The sequence below is a fragment of the Gallinula chloropus genome, assembly GCF_964237585.1.
Source record: "Gallinula chloropus genome assembly, chromosome: 3".
Lineage (NCBI taxonomy): Eukaryota > Metazoa > Chordata > Aves > Gruiformes > Rallidae > Gallinula > Gallinula chloropus.
The window spans coordinates 65,910,131-65,934,098 of NC_140087.1; the positions used below are offsets into that span (position 1 = coordinate 65,910,131).

A 23,968-nucleotide genomic window follows, 5' to 3' on the forward strand; every position below is an offset into this window, starting at 1 on the left:
ATTCCCTTCCTTCAGTAGCTCACATATCCATCGTTACGTTTCGAAGGCTGTAAAATTAGACAGTATTGTACTGGAAAATATATATATGTGTATCCTGATATGCGCTTTCTTACTTTGTAGCAATTTTTCTGAGCTCTTGAACTTTGCTTTAGTATAATCTGTACCATTGTTTACAGATATCTAGATAAGTGGATTGATTAGCTTAGATGCTTTTGTCCTTTGATGAAAAGTGACATTTTGTATGTTTATATAGCAGTAGTCCCACAAGGGTCTTTGGTTTAGTGGGGTTTTTTTATGCTGAATGCATGACGTGAAAAGCAAAGGCAGCCTATATATTTGCTTTAGGCTTAAGTGCAAGGGGTGATCAAAGAAACAAAGGGCATGTGTGAATCAATTTGCTAGTGTTCAAGGGACAAAAATCAGTTTTGAGGGACTATAGCCCTGGAGTTAAGACTTGCTTAAGAAAGAAATATGCTATGAGCAATGGGTCTGTGGTTCTCAGATGATGTTTTTCAGTTAAGAAATCTGTTCATATTCTAAATTGTGAAAATTCTGCATGTTAGACTCTTCTTTTGTACTTTAACTTGTGTGCAACTAAAGCAAGGTACCAGTTCACACATTCACACCATGCTCATGGCATAGACATTTGAGCATGACCTTGTTGTTCCTTTACATCTTTGTTAATGTTGATAACAAAGCCTGTTAGACATGAAGCCCTTTATGTGGAACACCTGTAAAATAGGAAATGCCTGAACAGATATTGTACAGGAGCAGTTTTCAGCAGCCAATTTTTAGCTACTCTGCTGGTAGTTAGAGGGTTCTTTTATCATCTTAATTATATTCCAGTTGAACTATAGGTCTCTCCAATCTTAATTAATTAAAGTTAATCAGTATTAGATTTCTCAAAATAAGCATACATGCCTCCTAGGGCTAAGAAGTTTATTTTTATGTAAGTTTGGAGCTTTTCTTCAGAAAAGGGAAGATGGATCTACACCTATTCTGAAGATACTCGTTGCATGCTACTAATTTATATTATGGCTGTGGGTTTAGTAGAAGCTGAGCGGTTAAGTGCTTAAATCTGGTTTCATTTTTAACTCTTCAGTAGTCACAGCCCGTTTCTTGCTTGCTGTTCAGTGTTTGGTTTACGTATTTTCTCAGAATTTGTTTTCCTTTAAGAGATTTGAGTGAAGTAGGACCCTGGAGGGGAGAGGAAGACACCTCCCCTTGGGAGGCTGCTGAGTCTGCTCGGAGGGGAAATTTGAGAAGGTGCATGGTATGGCAGGCCCAGAAGCAACAGGGATGGCAGCTCATGCTGAAAAGGGTGGAGAAGCTGCAAAGGGCTGCAGAAAGAAAGACACAACAGGTTACAAAGTGTAGGAGGAACTTCCTTTGACTCAAAGAGGATTGAGTAGAGTTTGCTGCAGCACTGAGTCATGGGGTTGGCAGTCCAGTCATACAAAGAAGGACACACTGGGTTTGTGCAGGGGAAAAAGTTGCACTTAAATCACTACTACTTTTTGTTTTCCTTCTTAATTGCTTTGAGATTTCGATGTGTGGGACTAGACATTTTTGAGTTTAAAAAGTGTTTGGTGATCTTTGGGATTATCAGTCTGGGGGAAAGTCTAAGCACATTTTACTTTGAGACTTCAGGCATAAGATCCTATTGGCGTGAATGGAAGTGTTGAGATATGGCTTAGGATGGGCAGTATTTTACCTGATTTTGAGAATTTTTTTTTTTCCCTTCCATTTCAGTGACTGGACCACTTTCAGAACAGCAGATTGCCTATGTTAGCAGAGAAACACTACAGGTAGTGTGTTCTCAGGTTCTTGTGGTTGACTTTTAATGTAAAAGTATTAAAAGCTAAAAATAAAAGCTACAAATATGTGTGATGCTGTGGAAGTACAGTGTTTGGATAGCTCGGCATTTTTCTCAGACTTTTGAGGAAGTCGTAGAATCATAGAATGGCATGGGTTGGAAGGGACCCCAAGCATTAAAGAGTTTCAACCCCCCCTGCCACAGGCAGGGCCACCAACCTCCAGGCCTGGATCTACATGAGGTTGCTCAGGGCCCCATCCAACCTGGCCTTGAACACATGAAGGGACAGGGCATCCACAACCTCTCTGGGCAGCCTGTTCCAGCACCTCACCACTCTTTTGGTAAAAAACTTCCCCCTAACATCTAATTTAAACCTTCCTTCCTTTAGCTTTAATCCTTTTCCCTTTGTCCTGCCATTGTCTGCCCTTTTTAAAAATTAATTCCCCTCCTGTTTCTCTGCTCCCTTCAGCTACTATAAGGCTGCAATGAGGTCCCCCCGCAGCCTTCTCTTCTCTAGGTTGACCAAGCCCAGCTCCCTCAGCCTTTCTTCATAGAGGAGGTGCTCCAGCCCTCTAATCATCTTTGTGACCCTCTTCTGAACCAACAGATCTACATCTTTCTTGTACTGGGGCCCCAGCTCTGGCACAGTACTCCAGATGGGGCCTCACGAGGGCAGAGTGGAGAGGGACAATCACCTCCATGTCCCTGTTGGTCAACCCTCTTCTGATGGAGCCGAGGATACCGTTGGCCTTCCAAGCTGCAAGAGCACACTGCTGGCTCGTGTTAAGTTTCTTATCCACCATTACACCCAGGTGCCTCTCAGCAGGACAGTTTCTCAAGGAGCTCTTCTCCCAGTCTGTATATATGTCTGGGATTCTTCTGGCCCAAGTGCAACACCTTACACTTCACAGTGTTGAACCTCATTAGGTTCACTTGGGTCCACCTTTTCAGCCTGTCAAAGTCCCTCTGGATGGCTTCCTTTCCTTCTATTGCATCACCCACACCACTCAGCTTGGTGACATCCACAAACTTGCTGAGGGTGCACTCAATTCCATCATCAATGTCATTGATAAAGGTGTTTAAAAAGCACCAGTCCCAAGACAGACCCCTAGGGGACACTGCTTGTCACTGGTCTCCACCTGGACATAGACCCATTGACCACCACCCTTTGTCTACATTTTGTCAACCAGTTTCTTATCCACTGGATGGTCCACCCATCAAATCCACATCTCTCCCAGTTTAGAGAGAAGGATGTGGTGGGGGACTGTGTCAAAGGCCTTGCTGAAGTCCAGGTAGATGACATCGGTTGCCTTCCCTTTATCTACCGATGCTGTCACTCCACCATAGAAGGTCACCACATTGGTAAGGCACGGCCTTCCCTTGGTGAAGCTGTGCTGGCTGTCCCGGATCACGCGCTCATCCCTCATGTGCCCCACATGTCATCTAGGAGGATCTGTTCCATGATCTTCCCAGGCACAGAGGTGAGGCTCACCCGCCTGTAATTCCCTGGCTCTTCCTTGCTCCCTTTCTTATAAATGGGAGTAACATGACCTTTTTACCAGTCCCCAGGGACCTCTCCTGACAGCCATGACTTTTCAAATATGATGGAGAGCGGCTCAGCAACCACATCAGCCAGCTCCTTCAGGACCCTGGGATGCATGTCATCCGGCCCCATAGACTGGTAGACATTCAGTCTCATGAGGCGCTCACGGACTTGCTCTGCTCTTACAGTGTGGGGGAATTTACTCCCCCAATTCCCACCTTGAGGTCCAGAGATGCAAGGTTCTGGGACCTGAGAACTATGAGAATCCTGGCTGCCAGAGAAGACTGAGGCAAAGAACTTATTCAGTACCACATCAGTTGCAGCCAATTCTCCTTTCTCATTTACCAAAGGGTGTATGTTCTCTTTGGCCTGCCTCCTCTGGCCAATGTACCTGTAAAATCCCTTCTTGTTGTTTTTAACATCCCTTGCCAAGTTCAGTTTCGTCTGTGCCTTGGCTTTCTTGATCCCATCTCTGCAATTCTGAACAGCATCCCTGTATTCTTTCCAGGCTACACACCCTTGCTTCCAGAGCATGTATTTGCCTTTCTTTTCCCTCAGTTTGACCAGCAGGTCAAGTCCTGTTGTCTAATTGGTTTTCCGCAGATTATCTTAGATCATTTGAAGAAAATTCATAATCTTTCTGCTGTTAATTTTGATTTTTAAGGGGGGAACAAGCAGTGTATTTATTAATCTGTATTTGTGGTACAAATTAGTTACTGCAAGTTCAAAGGCAAATTTAGAAACTGTTTTGCATATCCTGTAGTTTATCTGTGCTGATAAAAATAAATAAAATTGTGAGGTTGAGATGTTCAAGTTAAGGTCACCACCCTCTCCGAATGAGTAGTATGTTAGTTCACCAGTAAAGGGCTTTTTTGGTGGAAGTCTTGCTTCCATGTGATAGCAGTACTTGGCTTCTAATGAATGCAAATCTGTTGAATGCCATCAGTTGAGAGCTGCTGTGTCTCTCAAACACTTTCAAGATAGCTCTGTCCCTGAGCCAGCTCCTTTGCATGCCACTTACTGTCTCCCTGTTTGATGCCAGATATTGTTGCCTTCTGACTTAAAGGACATAGCAATTTTTTCCTTAGAGTATACTCTTATGTAGCATCTAGGAGGGGCTATTTTTTGTTTCTTAATTTTGAACCTTTAAACCTTATAGTTCTTACAGAATCACAGCATAGTTTGGGTTGGAAGGTACCTTTATAGATCAGCTAGTCCAACACCCACACCCACCCCCTGCAACAAGAAGAGACATCTTCAACTAAATCAGGTTGCTCAGGGCCCATCCTACCTGACCATGAATATTTCCAAGGATGTGGCATCTACCATCCCTCTGAGAAACCTGTTCTATTGTTTCACCACATCCATTATAAAAAAATGTTCTTCCTTATATCTAAGCTGAGTCTACCCCCTGTCACTTTAACACCATTACCCCTTTTCCTGTTCCTATAGACCCTACTAAAAAAATCTATCCCATCTTCCCTATAAGTCCCTGTACTGGAAGACTGCAATAAGGTGTCCCTGGAGCCTTCCCTTCTGCAGGCTGAACAAGCTCCACTCTCAGCCTGTCTTCATAGAAGAGGTGCTCCAACCCTCTGATAATCTTCATGTCCCTCCTCTGGATCTGATCCAACAGGTCCATGTCTTTTGTGTACTGGGGACCCTGGAGTTGGATGCAGTGCTGCAGGTGGGGTCTCCCAAGAGTGGAGTAGAGGAGGAGAATCACCTGTCTCAACTTCCTGGTCACGCTGTTTCTGATGCAGCCCAGGACACAGTTGGCTTTCTGAGATGCAACCGCACATTGCCAGGTCCTGTTGCCTTTCTTGTCCACCAACACTCCCAAGTCCTTCTCCTCAGGGCTGCTCTCAATCCCTTCATCCCTCAGTCTGTATTGATAACTGGTCATTGCCCTGATCCATGTGTAGGACCTTGCACTTGGCCTTGTTGAACCTTATGAGGTTCCCTTGGGCCCTCTTCTCCAAGCTTGTCCAGATACCTCTGAATGGTATCCCTTCAGGCATGCAACTGCACCACTCCACAAACTTGCTGAGGGTACACTTGATCCCACTGTATATACCATTGATGAAGATATTAAACAGTACTTGTCCCAGACAAACTCCTAAGGGACACCACTGCAGAAGAGACAGTTGAATCTCCGAGTATGATTATCCAGCCAATTCTTTGTCCCCTGGACCCATTGTTGTTTATTTTCAAGTAGTCTGTAAATGTTTATAACAGTCTGACCAAATCCTATGTATATAGCTTCTGATATGTTGTAACTTATAATGCACAGTCACTTTCTCTAGTAATGAGTTTGATAATATAGGTTATCCATCCATGGAAGTAATTTGTCCCATGTTAATTTTTTCATGACTTTCTGTGAATCCAGAGTTTCACTTGAATGCCTGAAGCATTCTGTCTTCATATTTAGAAGCACTCTGAGTGGTCTGTTTTCAAAAACCACTTGGCTGTCAGATTAGGTTGGAATCTGTGATACTGATTCTGAAGATAGAGGTCTCTCAAACACAGCCTTTAAAGTACCTGCCTTCAGACATTCAGTTTTGACAACAGTGTCCTCAGATTCTTCCTGGGCGGTGACAAAAATTAATTGTTGGGCTCTCTGTGCCAATAGCACTCAAGGTAAATGCAGGGAATGTACTTGGTACTCTTGTTGCTAATGCAGTTGTTGCAACAGTCAGGTAGATGTTTTGATTAATTACACTCTATATCAAAAGCAAATTGTGTCTAGTTTCTGGGTCTGCATGCGTGCCTGCAGTGAAGACTCTGAATAACCATTGGACCAACTGGGCATTCTAATCACTTCTAGTCATTTCTTCCAGAGAAACAGATTAAAACATCTGTGAGTGGAGTGGGTTTTTTTCTTATTATTTTATCTTAAATATGAGTTGGATTTCATAACTGATTAGTCCTTCAGCTGCACTGCATTCAGATTCTCGTAAGCTGACAAAAAAATAACTCAAAACTCTGTCTTTGGTCATACTGTTGTCTGTCTGTATGTTGTTCACTTGAGAACAAGTTATACAAAATAATTGTTTCCTCATTTTTATTACTGTTATATTTAGGTCCATCCCTTAAAATGCTGATAAGTGATTGCAAAAATAAATTAAGATTGTTTTCAATCTGTGACGTCTTGCCTGAGCTGGCAGAAAACCCTCTGTCTTGGCATGAGTATCTCATGAAAATGTAGTCTTTATGTTCATGATTTCAGAGCAAGGAAGATGTTTGTGTCCTGTGACACCTGGAATAAAATTTTAGAGATAAGCCAAAAGTGATGCACTCTGTGATGTGTCCTGCAAGGATTTGATTCTCATAAAATTCTTCCAGAATTTAAACTTTTAAGTTTCTAACTCAGGTGAAGTCCTAAGATGCTTTGGTAGAGTCACAGAGACCCCGAAAGATAGCCTAATGCTTCTGTAGCAATCCATGAGTTAAGAGTTAACTCTTGTGTTAGACCCAAGTGCTGCCTGCTATCACGCTTATGAATTGAAGTGATACAGCAGGTAATTGCAGTAGTTGTCCTGTGATCTGACTGCTGAATAAAAGATTGTTAGGCACTTTGCAAGTAATTAACTTGATCTAAAAAGGTGGCAATTACCATGTCCAGAGGAAAACTTGGTCGGGGACTGCTTTTCTTACAGTAGTTGTGGCAACCAGTATTCTTTCCATCTATCCCATTTTAGGTATTGTGCTACTACAAGTAATGAGTTTGCAAATGCAGTTCAGATACATTGAGATATAAGAATGTTCCTCAGTCAGTGAGTCGTGTAGCTGATTGAATTGGATCTGGTAATTAAATGTACAATGTCTAGAAAATGAAAAATAGCAAACTAAATTTTATCTAAATATTTTATGCAGGGACTATATTATCTTCACAGTAAAGGAAAAATGCACAGAGATATAAAGGTAAGCAAAAACCTAAGCATATTTTGGTGTTTTAAAAATAAGCTGCATCACTTCTGATGGGTCTTTGCTGTTATGTATCAATTTGGGGATTTTTTTTTTTAATATGTAGGGTTTTTTCTATCTGTTAGAAAAAAAAAAACCCTTTCTACCCAAGAGAAGGGGGTAAAAACTGCAACTCTCTTTAGAATGCATACATATAGTTTGTTCTTTTAATTGGAGCCAGGCATACATTTATCTAGGCTAGTGCTGTAAAAATTAGGCATCAGCTAGTGTCCAGCTAAGCATTTGTCAAGTAAGGGTGTTCTATGCAAATGGAAGGGTTTGGTCTTTCCCAGAAGCTCTCTGAACCATCTAGGGAATAGAGGTGGTGCTTTGGCTTCTTGTTTCTTTTCTGGGTGAGCAGATTGCAGGGCTGCTGTTCTGCATGGTTCTTGGAGACGACTTCTGTAGCAGTAGTCCCTCACATGCTAAAATTAGAGAGGGTACTGCAAAACCTTTATTTCAACAAAGCTGTATCAAAGGTGGCTTGTTCAGACTCTTATATTCTCTGTTGTAGTTTCCTTCTGGCCCTTCCTGTTCACTTTTTGTCCCTGGAGTTTTGCTACCTACTCCTTTTGCCTTTCCAAACTATTCCTTGCTCAGACTGCAGCTAAATTTGGCAGGCTTCCTCCTGGAAATCTAGCAGCAGTTAATTACCATATTCCTTTTTGTTGTCTGGGGAGTTGGTTTTGTCTGTTTGGTTTGGTTTTCTTTCAGACTAGGGATGCACTGGACATGGCTTCAACTGTAGATGACTTAATGCAGCCTGATTCCAAGTTGTTCTCATTAATTGCAGAAGGGTATGTGGGATTTGAGCAATCATAAAAATAATTTCTGAATGAAAGATTCCTTTGGATGCAAAATCGTTGTAAGGATACAATGTGTAGATACTTGTTTCTGAACAGAACTGTACTCATAAAAATTCCTTACAGTGCTTACAAAGAGAATTTAAAAAAAACCCCAAACCAACCACAAAACAACAAAAACCCGTTCTCATGAGCATGGAAAAATACTATCTTCATCTGCAGATCTCCTGGCTGATGAATTATGTTTGCTTCCCTCAGTAGCTAAGTTAGGTATTTAGAGTATCTGTGTTGTTAGTCTTGAAAGGTGAACAAGGCCAAGAGCATGTTAACTGGACTGTCGCACAGTTTACCAAGCTCCGTTTATAAAGCTCATTAAATAGAGTCCATAAGGCTATAATTATAATTATCGTGGCTCTCAAACAAGACAAAAACAGCTCCTGCATTTGAATAGAAAATCAAATCGCTTCTGCTTTGACCTGTTAGAGTTCCAATTTCCTTTCAGTCAGTGTAAATAGAAGAAAGTAAGAATTCATCAGCATAGATAAATCATCATTATGCATTTTGAGAAGGTTTTGTATACAATGGAAACTCTAGTACCATAGACTACAGAATACTAAACAAAAATATTATCTGAAACTCTGTGTATCAAACTTACTTTATACAAGCAGAATGGCAACTAGCTAATTTCACCAATATTTCCTTGGCAAGGCTGCAGCTTTCTTAAACACACAATCCTTGGATTGTCTTTGGCCATTAGTTTGCTGTAAGATCTCACATAATTTTTTTGTACGTATGATATTGGGGGAATCTGCATATTTTAATTCAAGTACGCTTTTTTTTTAAGGGAGCAAACATTCTTTTAACGGATAATGGACATGTAAAATTAGGTGAGTTAATAACAGATTCTTCTGTATTCTTAAGCAGTCTGCTGTGTTTTGTGTAAGTAATTAATGAATATCAGATTTTTTTTTTTCTTGCTGGTGGTATCTTAACTGCACCACCCAGTTACTGTCTGTGGAGTAATTGGGTAATTTTGGAACACTGAGCTGAAAGACTTTCTGATGCTGTATGTGGGAGGTAAAAATCAAATTACAGCCTTTTATAATTTTTTAATGAAAACACTCCGGATGGTGCATTTAAGTGTGAAATGTACCTTGAAAGGTTATCTGAAAGAATATGAGGTATTGTCATATTAAAACACTACATCTAAATGTTAGGATGTCTCTAGCTTGTTTTTTCTTGTTTGATGAGGGGCATGTTGGTGTGCAGCCTGTCTATTGGGCAAGTGACTGAGGAGCTGACTGGTGGTATCTGAGATACACAAAGTTTATGTTACTTGCTTTTGTTGTTTATTTTTTGTGTAATATTTCCAGTATATTTAAGAAATTCTTATAGTGGGGAAATGGAACTTGTGTTCATTAACAATTCATTGCATCAAATAAGTTACTAATTGTTGTTGGTTTTGGTTTTGTTGTTTTTTTTTTTAATAGCTGATTTTGGAGTATCTGCACAGATAACAGCTACAATTGCCAAAAGGAAATCATTCATTGGCACCCCATATTGGTAACTGTGTTTTACTTCCCCATTAATGTAACAGTAACATATATAATGCTGTTGAAGTGTTGTAATACAGGCATGCTCTGTCCCGTTCTGTGCAGATTAGTAACAAAAGGCTGTGTCGGACGTTCTAGTCATCATATCTGTATTACTTGAGCTAAATCCTGAATTAGCTGAGTGTCACAGAACGTGCTGTAATACTCTGAAAAATGAAAGGCTGTCTGTGTGCTGCTATTGCTGTTGGCTGGTTTATCTCAATTGAGTCAAAAATGATCAACAATTACTCCTTGTTTTAAACACTGATAGTTATTTTTTTTCTTGCCTGATTTTTCCATTGTGGTGGTTTATATTCCTTTCACTGCATCCTAGTTACATTTTTGCTGCAACTATTCAGTTAATAGTTTCTTTTGCCACTTGTGAGACATTTTCTCTAAGTAATTTTCTGGTTTATTTTTCTTTATTTTCTTAAACGGATTTAATTCAAGTGTATGTTTCTATTCTGTCTGTACTGCATCTTTATTCTTCCTTTGGTAAACTAGTTTGCGTAATTCATGTTTTCGAAAGTCTGGTATTTTATTTTCTCCTCTTTGTGCTGGAAGTGGTTGTTCCCTTTCACCTTGAAGAAAGCAACACACATTCTTCACTGTAAAATAGCACTTTTATTGTATGTTTCCCAGAAAGATATTGAAAATTCTGTTGTCTGACAGCATGGTAGGTAGAAGATAAAAATGTATATAATAAAAAAACCCCAACCCTGCATTCAAATATTCAATCCTGAAAGAGTAAAGCACAGCATTTTTAGCATTCTTCTGCAGCATGTGTCATGCCAAAGCATGGATTCACTTCCCTTTCAGAATAACATAAACACACATCAGTCATGATTAAGTGGTTTGTGTCTTTCCTGAGATGTCTAGGTGACTTTATTCCTGGCCTGTATCACTGTGTAACTCCCAAATTGTGCCAGGCTTCTGAAATGACCTGTCATAACCTTAAACAGTAACTTTGAAAGCATTCCATAGGTTAAATGCTGATGAAAAGCTTCAGTTCTTCTTTGCAAAGCTGCTCAAAGATTTGAGAGAGGAAGCAAAATTGTTGTGATTCCAAAGAAAACTTAGTTGGAAGCAGGTGTGGTGAATGTTTTAGCAATCATTAGAGGTGTCTGGCCAGGTGAGGCTGTGGTGCTTGGAGGAGAGAGAAATGAAGGGCAAAACTGCTATGCAGTGTCTTTAGTTCTGTTATCCTTGCTGTTTACCCTTGTGCTCCTCTTCCATGTCTTTGTAAAGTTAACCCCTGTTCCCCCTCTACCTTGGTAACTCCATATTGATTTAGAGTGGTTGGGGTTTTTACAAGCTTTTGAAGAAGTTTATGTAAATGTAATCTATCTGTGCAAAGGGGAAATAAGTTGTACCACCAAACTTGATGGTGTTTTCAGATCTACATATGAGGATGTCTGTCTTTTTCAAGTGATGCATTATTTGTACCTCCTGCTGCTTTACTGGAGCTCTCTTTAAGTGGCATTCATCTGTCTTACCCATATTGAGTTACATCTCCAGTTCCATTGCTATTTGTCAAACTATCTGGACTAATAAAGTTCAAAGCAAAAACAATATTAATGTTTCTGCCATCAGATGTGACTGTGTAAGACAAACCCATAATTGACTTGCTGTTCCTAACACGTGACAATGCCTAGTGAATAATTTTCTTTAGGTATTCCGATTTATGTATCAGTTATATTTGTTAGTTTTTGCCAGCTGAGGATGTGAAACTACGTTGTTAACATGAATGAGGCCTTCTGACATTAGTGAGGTGGACTTTACAAACAAGGAGTACTCTGCAGAGATGACAGTGAGTCTTCAGGTCTCATGCTTTCAAAATACAAGAAAGCTGACAGTTCCCTTTCTTTGTTAGAATTCTCCTCATCAGTTAGTCACTTTCTGGGGCAATGTGTGAATTTGGACATTATTTTCATTTTACTATAGTTGAATATACCTTTGGCTCCTTGGTTGTTGAATTGTAGTGCCTTAAAAAAAAGTCTGGGATAGATTGGTTTAATCCACTATTACTAAATAGCTGCATTGGAAACTGCCCATTAGTTACTAGAAGCGATCAAGGAAAAGTTCCTGTATATTACATTTACACACACACACATATCAATATATATCCACCTGCATGAAAGTATATGCTGTGAACTTTTAGGTTGAGATCTATAGGGAAAAGGGTAATAAACTGCCATGTACAGAAGAATGATTTGTGATGAAAAGTATATCTAAATATGTCTTACCCTTTAGGATGGCACCAGAAGTTGCTGCAGTAGAAAGAAAAGGTGGCTATAACCAACTCTGTGATCTGTGGGCGGTTGGAATAACTGCTATTGAGCTTGCTGAACTTCAGCCTCCCATGTTTGACCTACATCCAATGAGGTTGGTGAGGGGTTAAAGCTTAGTATGTAATTACAGCTTTGCAAATAATCCAGTTGGAGTAGCAGCTATGTGAGCTTTTGGTGTTTGGGAGTGTAGAAAGGGTTTGGGGTTGTAGTATGTGATAGAAATAGTAACAACTCCTTTTGGTACATAAATGTGTAATGTTGTCCTGGTAGTATCTCTTCGAGTGATGGACTTCTGCCAACTAAATAATGTATTAATAATTAATCTCGTAGATATATTGCAATGAAAACCACATAAATGCTCTTGGTTTATTTTTAGAGCACTTTTTCTAATGACAAAAAGCAACTTCCAGCCTCCTAAATTAAAGGACAAAATGAAATGGTAAGTACTTTCCTGTTTCAGTAGATAATGATTTTGTATTTCACAGGGCAATTCATTCTATACTTTATCACTTCATTTTACAGGTCCAATAGTTTCCATCATTTTGTGAAAATGGCACTTACAAAAAATCCTAAAAAAAGACCTACAGCTGAGAAGTTACTACAGGTATAAATTTATGGCATTTTTTTAAAAAGTTATAAAACTAAAATACATTTAGTGAGTGTGATTGGAATTTTCAGATGAGTTTTTCCTTCTGTCTTTCAGCATCCTTTTGTTACTCAACCATTAAATCGAAGTCTTGCTATTGAACTTCTGGATAAAATGAATAATCCTGATCATTCCACTTACCATGATTTTGATGATGATGATCCTGAGGTAGGAACGTATTTTATTCATAGAATCAGATTAAGATTTTGTTTGCCAAAAAGCCCCTAAATTATTATGATTTATGTAGCCACAGAAAGTTTTGTGATCAGGGAATCAAGGGTTGCTTTTATTTTGTGTTGTGCTGCTCTATCAGATGTAAAGGCACTTAGCAAAAGTCATTATATTTTGGGAAGGAGAAGCTCAAAGAGAAAGAGATGTAAACGCTTTGAAATCTTGTTTATTGCTGTCCTTCAACAATTTTTCAACAGTAAACGTGGACTGCTTCTCCAGTCCTGAGTTTGGTCATGCATTCTGCTTTCTGTTTCTTTGTAGATTTATGTTTCCATTTATCTGCAAAGAAAGCATTCATAAAAATCATGTATGTAGAACTTCTTCTTTTGCTAATTTATTATGAGAAACAGTCCTGTAGTTGTATTTGTCAAATGATATGTTTGCAGATTATATTTTCTTAGAATACTCTGAAATTTTACTTCACTTGAGGTTTTGTCAAAGGCAAAGTTTCTGATTTTATGCATTAATAGCTGGGAAAAAAAATAGCATGCTTTATGTAAGGTGATAAACAGTGCCGGACTGAAGCCTTTCATAAATAAGAGAAAACAGGTATGCTCTTACTAGATCTTGTCTTCGAACTGTTAGTGAAGACTTTCTGAATGTTTACCATTCCCTAACTGATGATCTCTTTTCGGGGAAAAAATAAGTCCTTTGACACAAATGTCATTCATTCATTAATTGCATACCTGTGTTTTACATATGCATTAATCGCATACTTATGTTTTACTTTTTTATGGATAAACTAGTCTAAAAGTGTTTTCAGAGGAAAATAAGCTTAAATGAAGCAACTAATTTTCAGATTTTACAAGTTAAATGAGTTTTTACCTTCTAGAACAAGTTGACATGCACCAAGTCTTGCTTCCTTAGAAGTTGAAATAAATAAATGTGGAAAAAAGCTGAAGTGAAATAGATCCTTTTTTGTATTGCAAAGTGCAGTGTTTATGCATTTCCTAAATGGGAAGGTAGGGGAGTAAATCAGAAAGATTGAATAGTCAGTATTTTTAAAAACAATTGCGAATAGTGGAGCACGTTTAGTAAGCTTTTTTGGGGGTTTGGGAAATTTAGAGAAGTTAAACATGTGAGAAAATGTCATGTCGTTGACCTTCAGATCAGTGTTAAGAGAAATGTGTCTGGTTTCTGTCGGAGACTGAGGAACTGGTATCTTCTCACCAGATCTTATCCTAAGCAGTAAGGCTCAGGCGTTCTTTAGTTCCCTGTCTGTTCAATGATGATGGAGAGCTCTGAGGTCCATTAAAGCAATATTTCTGTAGAAACCAAAAAACAGAAGCTTTCATGAACTGTAATAAGCAGAAAGCTGTTTGCAGTGTGTTTCCTGGGAGTGAGCTGCTCAGGGAGTTTTCCTTGCTTTATTGAGTCTTGAGTTTCAGACCTCCTCCCCAGTTCAGAGTTTTGGTTGTTGAGTGATGGTGGTTGTGTTTTTAGGATTTTTTTGGTGGGTGTGTTTTTTTGTTTGGTCAGGTTGGGGGGGGGGGGTTGTGGTGGACTTTTTTTGGTGGGTTTGTTGTTGTTGGGGTATTTTTTGTCTTTTGAGGTCAGAAAGCTTTTCTGGCTATTAGTAGTGTTCAAAGGGACATCTGCTGCCCACTGTGATGACAACTCCTCACCTGGCCTATGCTGCTTTTATGGCCATGCTATCTGTTACTGTTTGGAAAGTCAGGAGAGTTGTGTGGCAAGGCAGAGATGTGAATTTGCCACCTCCTTGAGGAGTCACATGCTACATGTTTAAATCATTCTAAACTCAAAGTTTAAATGTTTAGTGTGTAAAAACAAAAGTAAAAGCACACAATCAAGTTAGTTATGTATAATCAGAAAGGTCTCTCCTTGGTACAGTTGTTATTCATTTGGCAGCAATATCTATAACTGGCATGTCGAGTGTTTTTCTCTTCCCCAACTCATGGAGCACCTAATTTGGTTTCCCAGTCAGCAAAACACGGGATTTCCATTTCTCTGGTTTTGATCCTTTAAGAATAAACTTTTAGTGATGCTGGTAGCTGCATGTTTACCACATTTCTGTGACAATGACTGTCATGACATATGTAATACTGGCCAACAAGGTTTAAAGAAGTGTTTGTGCTTTACCCTGAGCACACAGTAAGCTTTGGGGATAAGATTGCTCTTCAGCTCTGTACCATGATTAAAATTGTGCTCAAATGGCATTTGGGTCAAGAAGTTAACCTGATCATAGAGTTGTAGAATGGTTTCGGTTGGAAGGGACCTCAAGGGTCATCTAGTTCCAGCCCTCCTGCTGTGGGCAGGGAGATCCTCACTAGACCAGGTTGCCTAAAGCCTCTCCAGCCTGGCCTTAAACACTTACATGGATGGGGCTTCCGCAACCTCTCTGGGAAGTCTGTGCCTGGGCCTCACCACCCTCATAGTAAAGAATTCCTTCCTAATGTCTAATCTAAACCTACCCTCTTTCAGCCTGCACACATCAGTTAGTTGTCAGTGTAGGTCTTTCAAGATGACTTGAGAACTTTGTCCTCATGACTGAAAGATGAGGATTTGACTCCTTCTAGTAATTCTGTGGTCATGGAGAAAGAGGTCTGAAGGCAGTCTCAGCCTGTTGTGTAGTATGAACATCTGTGGTGGGTTGCAAATATTGCTGGAAAGGCAGAAATACCTCCCACCCCTACTACAGTCAGGCTCCTGGTGCTGGCATTACAGATGTGCACACATCATGTAACAAAATATCATAAATAAGTGACCTTTTAGCACTTAAATTATTTGAAATACTCAAGTAGGAGACCACATCAAATCTTGAAACATATCCCGAGCTATAGCAAACCATTTGTGAAGCTCAAAAGAATGCACAGTAGACAAATGAGGACCGAGGAAGGGGCGGATTGGCATACATTACGAGAAAAGAAAAACTGCCCGTGAGCTATGGGAGAGAAGATACATACCCACAGTCTGTAAGTGTATCCAGTTACAAAAAGACCAAAGTTAACATAAATGGGAGGTGAAATTCTATGTGTAGGATCCTAATGTAAAGCAAGGAAGTACTGTGTGATGAAAAGGGGAGAATGGAAATAATGCTTTCAGGTAACATTTCAGAGGTAAACAGAGTTACTGAGCTATTCCTGACTGTGATAGTACAGCACTTGAAGTTCTCTATCTGTCATCACTTTGTAGTCAAAAGTTGCCAATTGAAAATTATGATTAGTGTATATATAAAAGCAAAACTAACCTACCAGCCCATCAAACTTCTGACACCGTTGTGTCAGATTGCATTAATTAAAAGTTGTTTTGCTGCCACATACTCAAAGCAGAAACTTAGCAAGCATGCACTTTTCAGAGATTACTTGGGTAACAACATCATGGAGAATTGCTCTTTAGGGAAAAAAAAAAGTCAAATCTTATGGGTCTTTTCCAACCTAAATGGTTCTATGATTTCATTGTAAAGGGAACATTGAGAGCACAGTGTTAAGATTTATGTGGCTAATTTTGGGGTCTAATATGTAGACAGTCAGCTGGTTTTGTACTCAAGAAACCTTAAGGTATGGTTTAAAAGAGAACCTGCAGTAGTGGATGCAGAACAGAGAGGAAATCCAACAGGGGCAATGAAAAGAAATCCAAATCTTAAAGTTTGCGACACTTCATCCTGTAGAGAAGTAAATGAAAATCTAGGGAACAGAAGGTGAATTTGTAGAAATTATGACATTGCTCTTGCCAGCACAAGACTTCCAGGAATACTCCAGTGTATTCAGCTCTGAATACCTTAGGCCAGCTTCTTATCGAGTACCTGATGACTTTTTAGGAATCATTTTGGGTTAGGAGCTGGGAAAATGGGGTTTCTAAATGAAGGAAATGGTGCTAGCAAGTCAGATCTAGTCTTACTGCTTCTTTTGGTAGCTAACAATACCCTTAAACTGAAAGGCACAAAAAAAGAGTGTTATCTAAGTCAAAGACAAATGCTGGACAGCATTGTCTTTATTTACTCAGTATGAGCTATTTAAAAACCTTTATCTTGAAATTGAAGGTACTTCATAGATAAAATGTCCCCAAATAATGCTAACTTTGATATACAAAACCATATCTGCCATCTTTACTTTTAATTTTTACTTGATTTTTTTCATTTTTGTATTATGCTAACGAAACCTAAAAACTAGGTACACAATACCGGATTTCAAGTGTGTATATTTTGGTATTGAAGTGTTTTATTTTTCTCTTCCAGCCTCTTGTCGTGCCTCACAGAATTCATTCAACAAGTAGAAATGTGAGAGAAGAAAAGACACGCTCTGAAATAAACTGTAAGCATGTGTAATACGACAACATGAAGTATTCTTAAAATAATTGATGTTCACTTATTTCAACTGGTATTCTAGATATGACATATATAGAAACATTATATATAGGAAAAACCCCATGCTGTTTATCTTATAGATAGATGTTCTAGATGACTATGCAAAGGAAATATCAGTGTAAAATATTTGAATAGACCCTTTAGCAGTGCATCATCGAATCTCATTATTGGGTCCCATTCCATTAAGACAAAGCAGACGGAGCTCTTATGAGACTTGATTGGTATAGCTTCATATGTTACTTCACCAAGGATATTTGGAGTGATGCCAGATTCTGCTGGCTAACAGAATAACACAGGAAGATTTTTCTTGCTCAATTTAGTGTCGGCTTGTAACTTTTGCTTTGGTGAATCTACCAGAAGAACAGATCCAAGAGTGAATCCATACATTGGATGTGCTTGTTTTTTTCCTATAAATTACAGCTATATTGCCCCTCTAAAGAGGGCACACACTTCAGTGCCCTGCTTGCAGAATGGTTTTTGTGATTCCTCTAATGAGTAGAGGGGGCAAATGGTGATTGCTCTGCCAAATGGTGTTACAAGAGTACTTTCTGGAAACATCACTTTCTAGCAGGCATGAGTTTGTTATGTGCATGTGTCAGAAGTGTCCAACAGTGGGGATATGATATAGTCATTAAAATTGATTTTTCTTTTTTGTTGGCTTTTGGAGCTAAACTGGGTCTAATTACAGTCCAACGTAAATTCTTGTTTTCCTTTTCTCCTCTTTAGTTGGTCAAGTAAAATTTGATCCACCCTTGAGGAAAGAGACAGAGCCACATCATGAATTTGTGAGTAACAAGCAGCATGGGCTATGCTCTGCACATTATTACCTGAACATACGTGCGGAGGAGGAGGAATGCAAGATGTGTAGCATACTTCCTTAGCACTACTAAACTTGGTAGCAATTTTTCTGACAAGTCATAAGAGAGCGGTCTTAAATTTTTTAGTGTCGCTATGCAGCAAGACCCTTTATTTCTGGGTTCTGCCAAGTGTGATGTATGTTCTAAGCAACAGCTCTTTGTCTTCTAGGTTTCCTCTATCCTTTGTACCTCATTGCCAAGCATATCATTCCCTTTATTAGTAATTTTTTTAATTGTAGAATTCCTATATATACTTTCCCTTGTGCTTGTATTGGCAATGATTGCAATGGAAATAATAAAATCGAGAGCCTGGGAAAGAGGTATGATACATTTGTTTAAAAATGGATTTTTGTGGGGTTGTAATTTTCATATGCAAACAATCTTTGTGGCCCTGTATCATACCTAAGCTATGCTGAAGTTGGCAATCGACATACTCAGTAAAGGTGTATTGCCAGTGTTTTCTTCCAAGGCACTCATTAGCACAAGGAGAATGAGAAGTCACGCAGTGAGGTATAAGGCATCTGTGCTGTCTCACACACACATTGCAGTAGCCTCCTCTCTTCTACGGACACTGTTGCTTTTCACATCTGTGCACTTGGGCAGTTTGCATCCCTGGATTTAAAAAAACCCAGCATTCCTCTGCTTCCTTACTGCAAACTTCTGTGTTCCCTTTGTTTTTCTAAGGCAGGTGTTAAGGTGAAGAACTTGGCTTAATGGGGAGTTAGGAGGGACGTTGACTTTGCTCTGAGTTGGTTTTGGGAAGAGTGTGTACCTAGGAATGTACTTCCTTTTCTATAGTCTACATGTGAATAGGATTTCTGACACAGATTTCCTTGTATTGCTCTGTAGTTCTACTAAGATCTCCTTCCTGGTACCTTGTCCTTTAGTAGGGGGTTATCTGGCTCTAGGTATATGAGGTGGTATATAATCTTGCTCTTCCTCAGCAATTGGCTGGACAGGTAGTGTGCAGGTAGTGCCTGTTTGAGATGGAGGAGAATAGCTTACCAAATTACACATAAGATGTAGGCAACTATTTCCGTTACGTTTTTTAGACCTTGACATAACTGCTTAAAAACATAATTTAGGAGCCCTGGTTATGCAAGTGTTTATTAAATATGGTAGTGAAGTTGGTATTTCTACCATAAACTCATCAGTTAACTCAGAATTATTTTTTTGAACTCATTCCAAGTTATCCTGAATTTTCTTCCCTGTTGCATTGTCTGGTTTATAAAGAAAATAGAGTAGGTAACATGGTATAGTCCAAATTCGTAATGCTTTTGCTCTTTAAGAATTTTATTTATTTACACACCTATAGAATCAGTATTGCAAAAAGGTGTTAATGGAGAAGCTGACATTTTAAAAATACTGTTTTCCACTTCTTTCTTGTTTTATCAGTCACTGACTGTAAAAAGCAGTTGGTGGAGAATTTCATGGGGCAGAGAGGTGTTTTCACTGCACCTCAGAAACCTGAGTTGCTAAACTGGGGAGAGAAATTTTCTGCAGGGATTAAAGCACAACTTTTGAGAGCACTGCTTTGGCAGGTGTTGGAAGGGAGGAACAGCCTCTTCCTACCTTGTGCGTTAGCAGTCAGGACCTTTGCACTTTGGATTGTCAGAAGCTCTTGTGTTCCAAGAAGCGACTTGAATGATCCAGATTAATTCTGTTGATGAGGAAATCTCTTAGTATTGTCTAATTCCTGCCATAAGAGTTTGCATATTTGAAACCTGTCCAAAGAACTCATCTCCCTGTCTATAAAGAAGATCTGTAACTCCTTGTTTGGATCTTTTTGAAGAAGGAAATTCATTGTTCCACTGTACCTATAATAATGAAGCATTCAGACCTGACCTGTCCTTTCTGGATAAAACAGCACTGTGATTTTGAAAATGATGATGTTTGGTCTAGAGACCAAAAAATGCACATTTTTTTAATTAGATACAGAACTGATGGGCAATTTAAATTGGCATGTCAAATGCAAACAAGACACCTCTTCAAAGAATGGATGCTCTAGCAAAGAGCCTTAGTACAGAGCCGGCTGGGGGAGAGGTTTGTAACAATTCACATGCTCTGAGAGAGAAAGTCTTTTAAATGGAAGTGTGAGCATGAGATGCCTTTCTCTTCCTCCAGCAGTAACAGTGTAGATCCCTTTTCATTAAAGCAGTTCTGACCCTTTTGCTTCTGTCTCACTAAAGCATGCTTAAGCCATATGCTTATTTACTTGTGGGTTTGAGTGCACAGGCCAAAGGACTGCAGCACGATGAATTATTGTTGGTGACACGCTGAGATGTTGAACTGCTCATTACCACAGCTCAGGTGATGAATCATAGCATTGTCTTGGTTGTAAGGGACCCTTTAGATCATCAAGTCCAACCATCACCTTTAACCTGCCATCCACTACTAAACCATGTTCCTCAGCATCACATCTACCTGCCTTTTAAATACCTCCAGGGATGGAGACTCCACCACTTCCCTGGGAAGCCTGTTGCAATGCCTAACAGCCCTCTCTGGGAAGAAGTTTTGCCTAACATCCAATCTAAACCTCCCCTGCCATAACTTGATGCCATTTCCTCTTGTCCTGTCACTTGTCACTATGGAGAAAAAGTCAGCCCCTACTATCCACAATCTCCTTTCAGGTAGTTGTAGAAAACAATTAGATTACTTACCCTTACCTCCTTTTCTCCAGGCTAAACAACCACTGTTCCCTCAGCTGCTGCTCATAACATTTAGTCTCCTATTCCCTCACCACCTTCTCTGGACATGCTCCAGCACCTCAGTGTCTTTTCTGTAGTGAGGGGCCCAAAACTGAACACAGCATTGAAGGTGGGACCTCACCAGCACTGAGTATGAATAGTAATTTGTTATTTCAGTATGATGCAGTAGTGTTTGGTAGTGTCACCATGCCCTTAGCTGTGTTTTACCTCCATCCCTAGAACTATCTTACATGATTTCAACTAATAAGTTGGGGAATTTTAGCAAGAAAATTTCTTTTTATGTATATTTGGCTTTCACTCGCAATGTAAATAACTTGAGTTTCTTGATCTCTGTCTAACGAACAGCCTGACAGTAGCGATTTTTTGGACAATTCAGAAGAAATATACTACACTGCAAGATCTAACCTGGTATTTTTCATCTTATGCCTTTCTTTGTCAGATTTAGTTTTGTCTTTGTTTTCCTTTTTCAAAGCTCATGTTTTGTCCTGTTGTCCAACTGGTGCTGTTGTCTGTGTAAAAAGCCATTCAGTATAATGCTTACTCTGTATGTGTGTTTCTGTAATGTAGTAAGGAATTCTTATGTGCAGTATTGAAAGTATGTAACCTGTATTTGAGTTTAGTTGAATTACTTCTACAGAAGAGGCTCAGTATTAAACGCTCATTCATATTTCTTTAAGTGCCTTACAGTGCATAACTATTTTTTTTTTTTGGATGGTGATAAAAGATTGAGGAGCCATTATCTTCATGTTTTTGTCTGGCAGTTCCTTTAAATAGTCCCATAAAAGCCTATATAAAGTTATGTAAATACAAGTCACTGAATTCTCCAGATGGTAGTTATGTTGCAGACTGTTATTTGCATTAAGTGTGTATTCAGAAAGTGGGGTCATGTTTTTAATGGCATTTGGCACCATTTATAGTCTGATATATTTTTCAGATTTTCTCGTAGTGCAGTGCTAAAAACTGTAGTCATTAACATTGCAGCATAGAAATTACTCTAGAAAGAGAGTTTTCATATTTCTCTGCTCTTTAGGCACTGTGTAGTTAGAAAAGCAATGCTTTTGAGTCTTGGACGTCTTTGTATACTGTTGAAGAAAATGAAGACCCATTCTGTACAAGATGGAGAGCATTACTCTGCTGACTTTCTTGAATTTGTGACATGTTCAATATAAGTGCCCTGATGGGAAAATAGAAAACTGGGATGTTTGGGAATGTCTTGTTTTGAGGGGTTTATATGGTTTGTTTTGTTTTGGATTTGTTTGTTTTGTCATCAGTTTGCTAGGTGTGACTTGAATCTGCTGATACTGTAATTACTCAGAGCTCGGTAGACAGTCCTGTTCTTGGAAGGAACTTTCTGGATTGCTTGATTATAAAAATGTTTCATAAATTGTTTTGAGATCAGTAGCTTGGATTCCTCTGTATATAGTTGGAACACCTCCATCCTATGCAGCTACTCTGGATTTGGAATGTGTTTGTCAGTTCGGTTTGCTTTTGGTTTTGTCTTTTTGGTTTAACGCTGCTTAAGGTCTGTCTTCTCAGGTTACTTTCAGTGTTGTCACATGTCTTGCTAGCCTGGCATTTGTGGGTCTAAGGGATGAATCAGATTATATCTTCTAACTTGGTTGTCCTTTCCTATCCTTCTTTTGCCCCATGCTGTTCAGTGTACTTCAAAAAGTAATGCTGTAATAAAACTTGTAAAGTCCTATTGTCACAGCTCTGAGAGGGGGTTTTTAAGTCAATCTGACAGCACTTTCTATGTTTCACTGCTTTCTTCACTACCTCTTGTGCTCACTGGGAATTAGAGGAGAATTCTGATTTGATGGTAATGCTTCACCCATTTGTGAGACTTTTCTAGTAAAACCTAGTCTTTCTGGAAATTAGAAGAAATAATTGGTAGTTGGTTTATTCTTCTGTTGTGGACCAGAACATACTAATCAGACTTTGTCTCTCCTTCCCCCACTCTTCCTACTCTGACAGTATTGGCTTCAGATATATTCAGTGAGACAGGACACATAATTTTTTCAAATATCAAGAAGAAAAGATGACACTTTTACATGAGTATATTGTATCACCTACTACTGTGAGGCTCTTCGCCATGCTGTTCTAGTGGTTTCATGGAATATCTTAAGAGTAATAACTCTTTTTTGCAGAGCTACCAGTCCGTAAGGTACTACAAAATAGAACATTAGCAGAAATTGAGGCATATGTTGGGCAGCACGAGTCACAAAAAATATCACTCACTCCCCAAATTTTACCTATCACCTAGCATCTTGCACAGCTGGATGGATCATATGGCAACTTATGTGGTCATTGTGCACATTACCTTTTTAAAATTTGCAAACCTAGGATGTTACTACCCTTAAAAGTCATTCATATCTAAATAAATAATAGAATATTTTGCTTTACATACAAGGCTCTTCTTTTTTTCAGGATAGAACTTTTGCTTTTTTCTCCAAACAGACAACAAGTTTCTCGGGAACTTGCTCAATCATTTGTGATTTTCTTGTATATACTTCTTCCTGTCATTTAGAGGTCCTCATGTTCCTATTGTGGTCATTGTGCTGTGTTGTGGCAACTGTTTTCTGACTCTCTCTTTTAGAGGTATACTGGACTCTGAATAAAAGTCTTATCTTCCATGCACATTAGACTTTACATAGGATAGACTTCAAACAAACGCTTCTCCAATATTTTTCACTGTCTGTGTACTTTAAAAGCAGTTGTTTGGATAGAGACTCAAATAATTGGGAGAGCTATGCATTGCATTTTCAGTGAGCTCAGGAAATGGTTTAAATCAAACTAATCTCAAATTTTATATACCATTGTTCTAGAAAACAATTTAAGTTTTATGCTGTTGATCCTGGGAGAAGCACCTGAAAATCTAACTAAATATATGACTGTTCGTCTTGTATTGAAGCAGCCACTGCAATGGCAGTCTTAGGAATCTGCATCAGTTATCATAATAGGACCAAATTTCTGTCACTTGAGATGCTTAAGCATATATTCAGAAGTGGTCTCAAGGGTATGAAATCCTGAAGGAAAACATGCAACTTATTTCAGGCTATTTTTTCAGCAGATCAGTTCCTCATTCAGCTTCTCTGTGTGGCATTGCCAGCGGCTGTGTCAGTGAGATGGAGGGAGGTGCATTGGGTTAGAGAAAAAACATGACTAAGGGCTATTAAACCCAGCTTCTGCAG

General features: G+C 39.1%; 1 protein-coding gene across 2 annotated transcripts in view; it reads left to right on the forward strand.

The window, feature by feature from the left end:
* MAP4K3 (mitogen-activated protein kinase kinase kinase kinase 3) overlaps positions 1-23,968 on the forward strand; it is a 93,263-nt gene that overhangs the window by 20,122 nt on the left and 49,173 nt on the right. The window contains exons 5-15 of one of the 2 annotated variants that reach the window (XM_084260966.1): positions 1,753-1,808; positions 7,236-7,283; positions 8,973-9,015; positions 9,619-9,691; positions 11,974-12,105; positions 12,388-12,450; positions 12,534-12,615; positions 12,715-12,825; positions 17,084-17,159; positions 17,939-17,997; positions 21,123-21,185. In XM_084260966.1, coding sequence (XP_084117092.1) covers positions 1,753-1,808; positions 7,236-7,283; positions 8,973-9,015; positions 9,619-9,691; positions 11,974-12,105; positions 12,388-12,450; positions 12,534-12,615; positions 12,715-12,825; positions 17,084-17,159; positions 17,939-17,997; positions 21,123-21,185 — 806 coding nt within the window. The remainder of the gene's footprint in view (positions 1-1,752; positions 1,809-7,235; positions 7,284-8,972; positions 9,016-9,618; positions 9,692-11,973; positions 12,106-12,387; positions 12,451-12,533; positions 12,616-12,714; positions 12,826-17,083; positions 17,160-17,938; positions 17,998-21,122; positions 21,186-23,968) is intronic. The other variant, XM_084260967.1, reaches the window with a different exon arrangement.